The sequence below is a fragment of the Enhydra lutris genome, unplaced genomic scaffold (assembly GCF_002288905.1).
Source record: "Enhydra lutris kenyoni isolate GAN:26980312 unplaced genomic scaffold, ASM228890v2 scaffoldscaffold24, whole genome shotgun sequence".
NCBI classification, from domain to species: Eukaryota; Metazoa; Chordata; class Mammalia; order Carnivora; family Mustelidae; genus Enhydra; species Enhydra lutris.
Window position 1 is genome coordinate 17,076,945 of NW_019154108.1, and position 14,577 is coordinate 17,091,521.

Below are 14,577 nucleotides of genomic sequence, written 5' to 3' on the forward strand. Positions count from 1 at the left end.
CAAGGTCACTGAAAGGCACATGTGGCCTGAGGGAAAGGTGATGAGGGAGGAGGCAGACAATCCTGTAGAGTGTGCTGTGAGTGATCTTGCTGCAGGCCTAACCTGCAGGAGCCAGTTAAAACCCCTCTTTACTGCCCCCGGAGGCTAGGGGCGAGCTCCCAGAGCCCCTCCGCACTATAGAATGGGGAGACTGAGGGGGGGAGAGGGGAGGCAGGTGTGTGGGAAGAATGGGGAGGCTCCAGCAGGGGAGCAGGGGAGCCAGCAGACAGGGGCCTGCAGGGTGTGAAGAGGGTGCTGGGACAGCTCAGAGAGCAACCTGGCCCCCAAAACTTGGGAATGGCCCCATGTCAGAAACTACAGTCATGGGAAAACACTGGCAGCTCCTGTACCCCAATTTCTGGCCTGGAGGTCATGAAGTTTCATGTTGAATTAAAGCTTCTAGGGACGAAGGCACTTCTCTTTTCTCTGTATGGTGATCGTGGACAGCATGCCCTTCTGGCTCCAGCTGGGAAGAAAGGGAAGAAGAGAACTCCAGCTGGGTCGAGGCCCAGGAAGGTCTCTAAGGAATCCTGAGCCGCTGCTTCTATTACTTCCTGGGGACAGGGCCAGGCTCTCAACACATCCTACTCAGTTCTTAAAAAACAGACCTGCCAGATATGCTCTGTGTCCTCTTCCTTTACACAGATGGAGATCCTTTACACAACGACGGGACGTGCTACCCCTCCCACACACACCCCCACTCCGGGAAAGCCTTGAAGAGGGGAGTAGACACTCTGGACCGTGTGGGAAGTAGATGTGCACTTCTTTTTTTTTTTTTTTAGATGTGCACTTCTTGACTAAAGTAGTGCCAGGGGCCCTGAACTGTGTGGGTGAGAGGGCACTTGGATTCCTCTGGACCCCTGTCTGACCGTCCCCATCTGCTCTGTCTGGGGAGCTGCTCGCCAGGTCAGCCTGTGTCACCCACACAAGCATCAGAATGTTCCTTCTTGGAACCAAGTGCATTAACTAGGCGCCAGGCCCTAGGACAGCAGTTGCTCAGGATGATGAGAAAACGGCCTCCAGTGGCCGCCGTCCAGGGTAGATGCAAACACTAGGCCTGGTGTGGGCAGCTGAGCAGGTGAGGCTGGCCCCTGACGCAGCCTGGGGTGATCAGCCACCTGCGGGGTAGGGAGGCTTACCCAGGAAGGGCACCCATGCAGGGTTTTGTAACATGAGTAGGAACTTACAGGAAGGATGAGGGAAAGGACACAAAATAGCACGTGCAAAGGAGTGGTCTTTTCCTGTGTCTGACCTATGTCCCCGCTACTGGCAGGTGATTGGTAGTCTGTGTCCGGAGCTCGCTCCCCAGAAGGCAGCAGACGCTGGGACTACACGGAACAGAAAGAGGCTCCAACTTGGCCACATGACAACATCCTTAGGGTGACATGCTCCTTTATGGGGAGCAAGGGGAGAAGCCGAAGCCGCGGGGTGCGCTGGCCTGGGAGGGAAGCGCCGTTGTGGGCCGGCCGGCTCCCGCAGTCGCCTGTCACAGCGTTTCCTCTGGGAGCCTCGTCCGGTGGCCAAGGGGCCCGTGGGGGGGGTGAGTGCACATCTCGCAGGGCGCGGCCTGCGCCAGGAGCCCTGGGAGCAGGGACAGAACCCAGTCGCTGGCGAGCGACCAGGAGGCCACTGTGCGCAGGCAACCGTCCCACGCCCTCCCCGCCCGGGTTCTCTGCTCGGAGGTGCGTGTGGCCTCCAAGCCCCGCGGGTCCCGACAGTTCGCAGGCGGCCGGCTTCCCCTCCGTGCACCCTCCCTGCCATCCGGCCGCCCGGGAGGTGCCCTCTTCGCCCGCCTCCCAGCCTCTCTCGCATACCTCCCGCTCTTCCACCGTGGTCCCTGGTCCCCGTGCTGTCCCTCCTGGACTCGGCGGGGGTCCGGGCGGGAGACGGGGCTCCGGGTGCAATGCCCCGCCTGGCGCGGGCTCGCTTAGAGCCGCAGGGTGACTGCAGCTAGAAGTTTGCCAGAGGTTGGGGGCTTCTGTGTGTGTGTGTTGGGGGGGGTTACCCGTCCCCAGCCATCAACACACACAGGACACCTTACTGGGCACCGGAGGCCAGGTAGAGGCTGGTTCCCCCTTTGCCCTCGAGGGACGCAGGGCTGGAGGGGGTTGGGGACAGGGGCGGAGGGCCCGGAGGACCGCATGGTGACCTGGTGACTGCGCTTGGCTGGAGCTGGCGGGTGGGATGGGACAGGAAACCAGGTGACTCAGACCGGCAAGCTTGGTGGGGGCGCTGGGAGGGAGGGAGCAGGAATGGCCACCGGTGCGTGCAGTGTCCCCAGTCTCAGGCAAGATGGAGAAACCGCAGGCAAAGCTCGATTTTGGAAGTCAAGGTTAATTCAAGGGCGTGCAATCCCTACGCCATCTCCCAGCCTGCTCTGTCTGCTCATCAAATACTCCAGAGCTCTGTTGGGGACATCAAGATTCAATTCTGAATCCTTCCAGCAGCTCTTCGAGGGAGGGAATACTTATCTCTGGGTTACAAACTAGGGGCCTGAGATCCAGGTTAAATTACTTATCCAAGCTCACACTGCAAACTATTGGATGTTGAATTTGAACTCGGCCCTCTGCCACTCCCAGCCTTCATGCGTCCTCCCTCCTGGGACCTTGTGGGGGCTCACGTTATCCCGAGGCCCTCCAGCACCCCTCCTGGCCCTCACAGACGGCCCCGGCACCTGGCTGGGCCCACCCCATCGCTGACCTTCACCAGGGCCGGGCTGAGGGGTTCGCTTCAGCTTTTCTTCAGGGAACTGGCATTGGCGCACCCACCTTTCCACAGGGGAACAGATCGCTTTTCAGAACAGTGTTTCTGAGATGCAGGTGTAACCCACTCATGGGTCACAAAATTGGTCGAGACCAACATTTAAAAGAACATCAGTGCTTTGCACAAGCAAGTGTAGGTTTTGTTTGGGAACTGCCTCTGCCAGGGATGGGGGTGTCCTGAGTTGTAATTTAAAGGGTCGTTAAGACCCTGTTCCAGAGGACTCGAAAAACATGCCCTCAGGGCTAAGCCTGAGGAGGCTGCCTCCGCCCTCTGATACTCCACACTCCACGCATGAACCTCTTTGGGGGGCGGGCTGCCTCAAGAGGCTGCAGAAACAAACCTCCCTGGACTGAGTGTGCCTGGCCCCCAGGGGAAGAGGCATCCCCGATCCTACATCCTGGTCGCCGAGAGGCCCATGTCCCAGGGGCATGGTATGATGATGTGACTGGACTTCCCGCTCCTCCAGACTGGCCTCGGTGTGGTGGGATTCGCCGGTCGTATGTATCGGCAGGAGCTCGGGCTGTTGGTGCCCTGATCTGGCCACACCCAGACCCACACACTCACCCACTTCGGGCTGCATATTCATGTGCCCTTGTCCACGATGGACTCCTCGGTAGCCTTCAGAAACGTCAGAGGTGCCTATCCTGGAAGGCGCTCCAGGACACCTGCATGCTGACTTGGATGCCCCCTTTCCTTAGCTCCCATATAATCAGGTACAAGCGCTCTTTATTGTGGCTCTTTTCAAATAGAATTTCTTGCTTATTCTCCACCAAACTCACCTGGCAACAACTGGACTTCCCTGGTCCGGCATCTTAACCCACTTCCCACCCCAAGTCCCCAGGCTGCTTCTGGTGCTATTCAGAGGGCCCTGCTGTCACCTGATCCCCTTCCTCCCCTCCTTCTCTCCCTCCCCAGCATCCTCTCTGAACCTTCCCTCCTTCCCATAGAGCCAGAGCACCTGCTTAGAAATGGCAATAGCCTTCCTTGGCAAGGAGCTCTGCCCAGCTTTCTCGGGCTGTGGGCTTGGCCAGGTCGGAGTCCTGGGCCCCGAGGAAGGGGCTGCCGGCGTTGGCTCCGAGTCTCTGCCCACGGAGCCAAGCTTCAACAGCTGTCCTGCCAGGCCTGGAGGACATCCGGGGCTCTCCTGTGGCTGCCTGGCTGCCCGCTGGGCCTGCCTTTGTCTTGTCCTTCTGCAATCTGGGCTCAGGCCCCGACTCACAGTGTGGGGCTGACATTAGGGGTCTGGCCAGGTGCCAGGTGCTGGAGAGAGGCCTGCCCTGCCCTTGGGATGCCCGTGTCCCTGGGGTGGAGACAGCCACAGCTGCAGAGACAAACCAGTGTGCTAAGGGCTACAATGGAAGCCCCAGGCAGGAGGCCCCGCTCCACCTGGTAAGCAGAGAGGCTTCCCAGAAGAGCCCGCCGTGGGCTCACTGGCCTCCATCTGAGCTGTGGTGTTACCTCAGGAGCAAGGAATGCTGGCAGCCACGGGCGCTCGCAGCGGCGTTCGGATGCCACAACGCTGCTTCTCCCCCCGGGCGCCTGCGATCGCGTCTCCAGGCTTTTCTGAGTTCATTAATGAGTTTGGCTCACTTACTTTTTGCACATTTCCAGCCAGATAAGAGCTCTGAAACATTTTATCAGCAAGGCTAACCTGCTTGAGGTCCTTGACGAGTAGACTTTGTGGACTGCACGGCGGGCGCATAGGGTCAGAGACATGGTCAAGCCAGGGCACCCGGTGTCGAGGTTTCAGCTCCAGTACTTCTGGTTCAGAGCTTTAACCCACCATGGACTCATACTACAGCTTTTTTGAGTCCTTGTCCTCGCCTCTACCTCTTCTCAGGTCAGAAAGACGCCTTCCCGAGATGCTTGCCTCCCCTCAGATCTGAATGGTGCCTTTTTTGTCTGAATGGAGGTTGGCCTCTTAAGGGTCCGGTCAGACCTGGGTTCTCATCCTGACTACCACTTCCTCTTGGAACCCTGGGGCAAATTCTTAATTGTTTCGTACCTTTTTTCAGGTATAAAGTGGGCCTCGACAGGTTTTCCTTCGCAGGGTTGTGGGAATTAAATAAAGACATAAATTTCACTCCTCACCGCATCCCAGATGCCTTCTGCCAACCCATCAGATTCTCATCAAATGTTGGTTAGAATTTCAGCTGCTAATTCAATATAAAATTTGAGAAACTTTTTTCTAGGAGTTGATGATCCTTCCCAGAGGGTGACCAATCCTTGTGTGGACCTCTGTGAAAGCAGACAGGACGCGTCTGATGGTGTGGTGGAGAAAGGGAATGCCATCACAGAGGTCAGAAAGGTTGGATCTGGATTTCTCACATCCAAGCTTCTGGAACCCATCCCCTGCTGGGAGACAGGTTTGTGGGGATATCTGTGCTCAGACCCTGCCTGCATCTGCACCAAACGGAGGGTCAATAATATTCTGTCATCAGTGTCACTCGGGGAGGTGTTTCCAGACAAGTGACACCTCAGACGTGCCACGGATCAAGGTTTATGGATCTGAACTATGTTCTCTTGGATGGTGCGACATTATGGCAGCATGGCCTTCCCTTCCTATGAGTTTAATTTTTGCCTCATGTCTTGTCTTGTATTTTCAGAATTTTACGTAAGATCTGTAGCCAGTGGGGACCTTTTGAAAGACAGCAAATCACTCTTTCGCTGCACAGCAAAGCCAACAGTGCAGTCAAGGTGCTGGTCGGTCCAGAGCCCTCAGCCTTGGGGGGTGGTGTTGCTTTTCCCCCTTGTCCACACCACAGTCCACGTTTCCTCGGGCTGGGGTGGGGGGATGAGTTGCTTTCATTAGGGGCACATATAACCATGTCTTCCTCCTAAATCCCATCCTCCTCAACTATTAACTAGAACTCTCAAAATAAGTCATTTCCCTAACATGGCTGGTTATAGGTTGGTTTGCGTCAACCCTCCTCACAGTTACCTTTGGGGGAAGTCAAAAGACTCATGAAGCGCTGATGTCCCAATTTCTGTGCTCAGTGCTGGGGGCACGGTAAGTGGCTCTGCCTCTCATCAGCTGTGTGACCTTGAGAAATTACTTGTGTCCCAGTTTCGGCACCTGAGATGGTTATTAGATGAGGAAACCTCACTATTTCATGCAGCTGTTTTAAGTCTCTGCAGACAGAGAATACCTAGAACGGTGCCAGGCACACGGAAGGTGTTTGGTTAATAGGAGTGAGGATGATGATGACAGATGGAATGATGAAGGTCTGTGTCCTTAAGGCACTCATGTAGCCTCGTGACCTTGTCCCCACACAGAACTGAAGGCAGGTTCTGTCAACTGCCAACTGGGATGGCCCATATTGTTGTTGGCCAACACTTCGGTGAGGGGGAAATAAGACTCAGGTCTTGCTTCTCTACTCCCCACACTCCTTGTCCCAACTGAAACTGTGCTGTATGACATTTTGAATATACAGTGTGGTTATTTGGGGGTTTCATAATTCATGTGACTTGTCCAGCCAAGGAAATCACAATTTGTAATTCAGACCTTCCAACAGCCACACACTTTCCCAGCCCCAGGCGTATGCATATGTCTGTGTTTATTAATGGGGGCAGAAGGGGGGTGCTGTGTGTAGGTATGAAAGGAAATAAAAACAGAGACAAAACCCAACAAAACAAAGACAAGAACAAACAAAACAACAGCCCAAGACAAAGGTCATGGTCTTTCCATTTCTCTTTTAATACTGAACAGTAGTATTCTTTGTACAGCTGTAACATGATTTCAAGAGCAGAAGTAAGAAACATTACTGATAGACTCCAGGGTGTAAAAATACCACTTTGAAAGACGGCTAGTTGAGATTTTTCTTACACAGTATTTTTAAAAAGTTTTCAAGTGTGTAATGTCATCAGTTTGTTTAATGTCAGAATTACGCACAAAGCTGCAGAAGAGGTTTTATTATGCAGGGATGGTTTACTGTAGCCTAAATTCCACGATGCAGTAGCAGTGATTCTGAAACTAGACTGGGCGTCAGAACCCCCTTGGAGGGCTTGTGAATGCCCCAGAGCCTGTGATACAGCAGGGCCAGGGAGGGGTGCCTGAGAACCTGCATTTCTAGCAAGCTCCTGGGCGATGGCTGCTGAGGTTGGTCCCACACCGCACTTGGAGACCCGGCCTGTAGAAAAAGCAAGACGCATCTACCTGTGGTGAGGAGTGTCGACTGGCACCAGGACCACCGGGCTCTTCTCATGGGGACTAGCAGGGGAATGGGGGGCACCACCTGGAAGTCACCTGGGCATCTGCAATTCTAATCTTTGATCTCACTTCTTTAGTTTGTACCTTCTAGTTATTTAAAAATGAAACACTGTAGGTTATTTATCTTTCAAAAGAAGATTCCATGGTTTAATCTGACTGAGTACTGCCAGGTATTACACATTTCATTTTTTCATTACACTAATTTCTGATTGCATATGAGCTAGTGAAAGCGTATTTTTCCACTTAAAAAAAAAACGAATCCACAATCATTTACAGCTTGCTGTCTTTGGCCCTTTCCTGGTTTCCAGGCCACCCGCACCCGGGCATTCTCCCAGCCTGGGTCAACCTAGGACGGAAGCACATCAAGCTTACAAGCAAGTTCCAGTAACTTATTCAACTGGGAGGCACCTGGCTGGCCTGTCCTCACCCCGCACGGATACTTTCTTTTCCCGAGGACTAGGACGTCTGCCTCTCCCAGGGCAGACTTCACCTACAGGGTTGCGATTTCCAGCCTGGAGCAGGGTCTCAGCTAAAACCCACTTTCTGCGGAGCAGAAAGAACAATGGTTAACGTGGTCTCAGCCCAGGGCTGATGGAAAGCCTGGCCTGTGTGGCGCGTCGGGCTGACACCGAGCTACACAACAAGGTCCAAGAGCTCAGCGAACAGTGAGGCTGGGGGTCTTATTTCTAACACCCCCTGGATAATCGAGTGGCTTCTGGGTTCAAGAACTCCTAGCCTTAAAAAAAAAAAAAAAAGAAAAGGATAAAATACACTTTCTCACAGGTCCGTGCCAAGCAGCCGGGCAGGTGACTGGGACAATCACTGTCTCAGCAGAGTTCCCCTCTACACAGCCTTGGGGAAGGGCATTTCTGGACAAAGGTCACATGGGAAGGAAAACAGCACCAACACATTAGCTTATGTCGCAGGGAAACCAAGTTCTTCTTTCTTCCCCGCCTTGCCACACACCTGTATGGGTAAAGAGACCAGAACATAACGAACTCCCGCCTACAGGTAGACGGCAGCAACACGGCCCAGGCCCCGCCGGGGCTTTCGAAGCTTCAGTGTTTATCCAAAAGCAAAAAACATCAGATGGTTGGGGTGAGGGATGCGCACGACAGGTCACTACCGGCCTACCTTGTTATATCACCGAGGTCACTTGTCCCAAGCTGTGCACGAGCTCCCTGGGGCCCAAGTCCAGAACGCAGTGCAACAAACGATCCCCGTGTCTGTGTGGGGAGCCGTGCTAGGCTCAGCCTAAAACAAGACGGCTGAGCTGAGTGGTCCGAGCCCTTCCAATGGCGCTGTCGGGGACGCTGACCCCAGAAGCCAGCCAGCCCGGGGTTCAGCCCTGCCGTGAGGGACCCGGCCCTGAGCCTTAAGAGCAGGAGCCTCGGAGGTTCATTGCACGGCTCTCCCAGTCTGTCTGAACGGCTGTTCTACGCAGAATTCTCTTGATTTTCTGGACCTGACACCTGACGGCAGCTTCAGAGTGTCACAGCAAGGGACCTCGGCGAGGCCGGTGTCCACGCTCCCCTACAGCGGACTGCTGCGGGCCTTGCAAGAGTAAGACCTTCTTCCTTGAAGCGCAAGCATGTCTGTGAAGGCGGGGGGGGGGGGGGGGCGGGCGGTAAGGACAGCAGGACAGGCTCGCCTGGTGACGCAGCTGTCCCCGCCCAGAAGCAGAGGCGCTAGAAGCCCGTGGCTGTGCCCCCGCCGGGCCGCTCACGGGGGCGCCGTCTTCCCGCCCGGACTGGTCGGCGACAGCACCGCGTGTCGGAGGGGCTGGAGGTCTGCGAGCCCTCTGGTTTCACCTCTCTCTGCTCTTGGTGAAAAAACATGCTTTTCACAAACGTTATTCTTCAAAAAAAAAAAAAAAAAACCTGGGAGAGAAAGAAATGCCCGCGAGAGGAAGACAAAGGGGCGGGTCGCGCACGCCGTGGCTTCCAACTTCCGCTCTCCGGCGGGCCCGCGGCAGTTCCGCTTCCGAGTTCGTCCCGCGGCCCGAGGTGAAGCCGCGCGCCGGAGCCCGCCGCGCCTCAGAGCCGCTCCCGCGTGTCACCCCGGTCCCAGATCCTCAAACGCGATGAATTCTCTAGAAAGGTAACGGTCTCACTTTATAGCCAGGGAAATTACCAAGAGAAAGATCTTGGCTCTGCCACCGTCGCTCACAGAAGGTACCACACTTCGCAGAGACAGATTTCTGTTGCAGTCAGACTAGATTTCTCTTCACAGCCCCGAATCTCACGAGGTGAGAAGGAGTGGGAGTTGCCAAGCGGTTGGCTACCAGACCCATCAGTCTGTTTAACTCTGGCTAGAAGCGGAGGATAATGGGCAAGCTCCCAAGTTTCCTCCCTTGGGCTCTGGCGTGAGGATCCTCATGCGGCACACGCGGCTGCGACTCCCAGCGGCCCCCCGCAGCGGGCCCCCGGAGCGCCGGGGCGCGCGGTCCGCACAAAGGCGAGATGGAAACTCGGGACTGAAAATGAAAGGTATTTTGGTTTTCCAGCTGGATCCCCACTCTGGCAAACTCTCTCGATGCTTCATTCCCACCTGTCCCCCCAAATCAGCTGATTAGAAAAACCTTCTTCCAAAAAAACCGATAAATGTAAGCCGAGCTCTCTTGTATCCATCACATCCCGCCAGTTCCTTAGAAATGACATGTGTGGGGGCGCCGAGGCTGTGGGGAGAAGCCCGCACGCTACAGCATGTGCCTCTGAGCAGGGCAGAGGGTCACCGGGGTCTACTTCTCTCCCCGTTTTACAGGCACGGGGACCACGCAGGTGCCCCCCCAAAAAGCTCGGCAGTGTTAGGATCGCTGATGAATAAACAATTGTCCTCAAAAATCAACCTAAGCCCCTGGCTTGTTCCCTCGGGCTGCCCCGTTTGCATTCTGAGCGGAGACATCTGCAGCGATGCCCAGTTCGGGCACAACAGGGTCAGACCCAGGATCACGCTGGCGGGGCCGGAAGCTCTGCTGGGGGCAGAGCCAACGCGGACGATCACGGTAAGGGGCTGCAGGTCCAAGAGCGGTTCCTGCGAGGCGCAGAGATGGGGCGCCCGCGGGGGAACGCAGGCACTGCTCGCATCTTGAAGTAAACTTTCTCCTCCTAAGGAACTCCCTCCCTGGCCAGCTTCAGCGGGAGTCTGGTCTTCAATAGCCACTGCTTAGCAAACATTTGAAATCAAGTGAGGTCCTCGCGCCAATTCCAAATCTCTCCCGACATTTAGTAATTACCCGGGTCACAACACTTGGCCCGCCGACCTCAGGAAGCATCTTGCCCATTAATGACCAGGCACGCTCCCGACAGGCCCCAAGGACACCCGTGACAGTGGTGCGGGGCACAGTAAACCTGGTATTAGCAGGAGAAGAGCACGGCTTTTGGATGGCATGATCATACAGGTCATTAGGCTGCCAGCCGCTCTTGTAGCGCGGAGTGTGGATTACAGTACTGAGACAAGGTCCCCATGTACAGTGGACAAAGACCTGTTCATTTTAATGCAAATCTAAGGACCATCCCTGTTCTAAGTTTAGAGAAAACTATTTGAATGAGTCTCAAAACTTATAAAACAAATAATGTAGTAGCCTATGTCTGAAGCCCTTTGTAGTAATCTTGTGGGATTTTTTGCTAATATGAAAAAAATAACTTATTTATATATCAAATAGAGTGTAAACGTGGATGTCAGCCATCCTTTTAGTTTTAAAAATCTGCTTTTAGCTTTCAGCAAGAGGCAGATTTCCTTACCTACCGTGATCCTAACCATGAGAAAATACCCTTCTTTAAAAAACTGTTACAAATATTTATTAAAAAGTGCAATTCATAAGTCAGCTGGGCAAGTACATCATTGCAAATCACAAAAAAGGGGGGGAAAAGCCCAAAGCAAATAAGCAAAAATACCCCCAAGAAATACAGACAAAACATGAAAAAAGGGAAAAAGGAAAAAAAAAAATGTGCCGAGGAATGGGCCCCAATAAAATGAGGAAACAGGAAGTCAAAGCTAGAGCTCTATCCAGACGTTGCCGTGCTTTCCAAGTGCAGAAGGTGGTGGGGAGAGCGTGGCCTCTGCCGCCAGGCTCCGGGTCGGCTGGCGCTCTATACCGGTGACGGCATCGGGGAGGTGATAAAAATATCCTACAGACACCAGGACGCTGGAGGCGTTTAAGAAGTCATCGGAAGCTTGAAGTTTAGCATCTCAGCAGTTTCAGCTACTAAAACTCAATTAAAACATCCGTTCTTCAGATTTGAATTGGCTCAGTTATTTGAATGGGTAATAAAAAAAACTGAGGTGTCATCTCAGGGGGGAAAAAACCCCACCCAAGTTAACCTACAGCCATTCTTGCCATTCCTCCCAGGTCAAGAGAAATCTGGTCCAGAACTAGCCTTTTTGGTCATTACGGTTTCTGAGTGAGTGCCGCTGTACCTGCCAGTGTACTAACCGCCCCTCCCCCCCACGCAGAGTGCCACAGCAATGACCTGACCGGCCGCCAGACCGGCCCTGGGTCCAGACCATCCAAGCGAGCGGCTGAGCTGCGCAGCAGCCGTACAGGTAAGGGGCGTCCTAGAAACACAAGCAGCCCCAGGGTAGTGACACGAATCTGGCAAAGCTCTGGCCTCCAGTAACCTCGTCCACCCTCCCCTCAGCTGTGCAAACCCTGGGTCCCGCTGCCCCCTCCTCCTTTTGGTTCAGGCCACCAGCTGTCGGCACCCCCAAAGCCTTGTGCTTTCCATTATTTTCCATTAGTTGTTTCTACCACAGAATAATGAGCCTGGAAAAGCAATTTTATCCCAGCACTTATCCCTGAAAAATGGACCACTGCGTTTTCTGTCACAAACTGCTTCTGGGCCTTGTGTCCCCAATAGCAACCAGCTCGGGGGGGGGGCCACGGGCCGCGGGGCCGCTGGCGCCACGGGAGAGGAGACCCGCCCGGGAGCCGGTGCGGCCATCGCGGTCCCGGAGGGCACAGGTGTGCTGTCTGGGCGGGGGAAGGAGTGGCCAGAGATGGATGGAATGAGCAACAGCAAGCGCTAGTTGAGTCGCGAACTTTCCTGGATTCCTCAGAGGCTGTCCTGGGGGCCCGGGCCCCGGAGGCAAAGCAGCGGCGAGCCGTCCTCAGGACAGGCGGTGCCGGACGCACACAGTCGTCCGCCTCCTCTTCCCAGCGCCCTGCCAGCGCCGGGGCAGCGCCGGGGCAGCGCCGCTGTCTCCGTGGCGGGGTCGCGAGGAGGGAGGTCAGTGCAGGCTGTGTTTTCCAGACAGGAGTGTGAGGAGACGGCAACGCGGGGCGCTGCTGCCCGCCTCCCCCGGGGTCCGTGCGCAGGAGCCGCGCGGGGCCACCGTCACAGCACTAAGAAGAAGACCAGCACGACCAGCAGGACCACGAAGAGGATGGCGATGGCACACCACTGGCGCCGATCTGGAAGGCAGGACAGGAGGATTAGCGCTCGTGACGCTGCACTCCCCAAGGTACAGCCACAGGCAAGGCCCTGCGGCAGAGCGCACTGAGGCTCCGGAGCCTGCCCGGGGGGGCCTGCCCGTGTGTGCATCCACGGCTCGCCCGTCTCCTGAAAAGGGGCTTCTAAGTGCGTGCTTCGCATCTCAAGCCGTGAGTTAGACTCTGGCTCTCGGTTTGCTGCTGCTTGGGGGCACCGTGTCTGCGGGAGGCGGCTGGCATCGGCCTTACAGACCAAAGCCCGTCTGCTTTCATCTCCCACCGAAGTGAAATCATTTTATTCAACAGGAATCATGTTCTTTGTTCAATGAGCACTAGGGGAGGGTGGACAGAGGACAGAAGCGCCTGCTGGTCACTTCAGGAAATGAGGAGCTGAGAAAGCAAACTCTGGGATCAAGAGTACGATCCACATTGCCCCACAGCCGGTCAGGAAAGGAGTAAGATCACTTCAACAACCGGCACAGCCTGCCTGACAATGAAAGCGGAATGTCTTCCCTGAAACATTCTGCCCTCTCGACGCCTGAAGACAAGCACTGGAAGCTAAGTGGCTGGAGTCCAACTAAACGGCGAGAGCAAGGAAGCTCGAGGGGCAGGAGGGGGCAGGAGAGCCCCAGGGAAGCCCCAGGGGAGCCCCAGCTGCACCCACAACCCTGGGTGCGGGGCCCTCACACTGCGCAGCAGCTGCCTGGCCGGGCTCTGTGAGTGTGAACACGAACAGCCTCACACACTCTGGGCCGGGCCGGGCGTGGGGCCCAAGATGCTGCCATTGCCAGGATGCCTCGTTCACTTGTGCAGGTGTAGAAAGAACACACGGTCTTTCTGCAGACGAGTCCTGCATTTTCCACGAAGGGTCAGACTGAGAGAAAAGGATTTCATGGGCCTATGAAAATGCAGTTCAACAGCTAGAAAAGACCACTCGGTTTAAACATAAAGTCATACTGATTCATCAGAAGGTTACTGGAGAGCCTGCAGACTGTGGCACACCCTAGTTATCAAGAATCACATTATACAAAGGTCTGAATCTAGGAAAACAAATTGCCAAACTTGCTACAAAGCGTTGCTAAGTCCACAGACCGAGCACTTAAATTATTTAAACGTCATGGAGAGCAGACTCTTAGAACCAGCCAACAGCCAGCCACCAAGTGGCAGTAAGCAAAGCAAGTATCATCTCAGTGCCAGCCACCTTGTTCTACTTCAGACGTGCTACAAACTCACGAGTAAGTGTGATCAGGGCAAAGACCCCAAGTCTGTCGGTTCCTTACCTGACAGGGGGCTAGTTGAATGGGCATGGGAGGCAGAATCAGCCTACTCAGAAAATATATATATTTTTAAAGATTTTATTTATTTATTTATTTATTTGTCAGAGAGAGAGAGAGAGAAACAGAGAGAGCACAGGCAGGCAGAGTGGCAGCAGAAGCAGAGGGAGAAGCAGGCTCCCCGCTGAGCAAGGAGCCCGATGCGGGACTCAATCCCTTGACGCTGGGATCATGACCTGAGCCGAAGGCAGCCACTTAACCAACTGAGCCGCCCAGGTGTCCCTCAGAAAATATTTTTAATCTATCGCTTCACTGGCCAAGAAAACTTGAGTATCTAGCATTTTTTCATCTATTTAAAAATGTTTATGATGTTTAAAAAACCCTCTCATTAAAATTATTAGTCAGTATTCCTCCAGGACAAAACAGTCAAGGTAACTGCTTCCTCACCACTCCTACCCCCCAGCCTCATACTGATCCCTGCACCGCTCCCCATCCTGCATCTCAAACCCAGATTCCCGATACTGAACCAGTTTTCCACTTTCTGGCTCTCCACCAGCCTCTACCCAATCCCCTCCCACCCCCAATCATTTTCTCTTCCACAACTGCATTGAACCGGGGGTTTTCATCAAGAAGTTGGGTCACACGAGCCAGCACAACCCAGAACTCTGTTCCAAGCCACCTTCCTCTGTAGTGGAAAGCTGCTGCTGGGTTAGCCTGAACCAGGAAAGCTCTGGGAGCCGTTACTCCAGCTGACTTCTCCCCAGAAGGGGTGAGTCCTAACCACAAAGGCTTCTGTGCTTTCAAGTGAAAAGCCTAACCAGCTTGGCAAGTTCAAGACCTGCCTCAAAAAGTCAGAGAGG

General features: G+C 54.6%; 1 protein-coding gene across 1 annotated transcript in view; it reads right to left on the reverse strand.

Moving 5' to 3' along the window:
- Positions 1 to 8,787: 8,787 nt before the first annotated feature.
- LOC111150879 (syntaxin 6) overlaps positions 8,788 to 14,577 on the reverse strand; it is a 47,957-nt gene continuing 42,167 nt past the window's right edge. Inside the window, exon 8 of the mRNA XM_022508547.1 lies at positions 8,788 to 12,425. Within this exon, the coding sequence (XP_022364255.1) occupies positions 12,349 to 12,425 (77 nt within the window). The 3' untranslated portion in view covers positions 8,788 to 12,348. The remainder of the gene's footprint in view (positions 12,426 to 14,577) is intronic.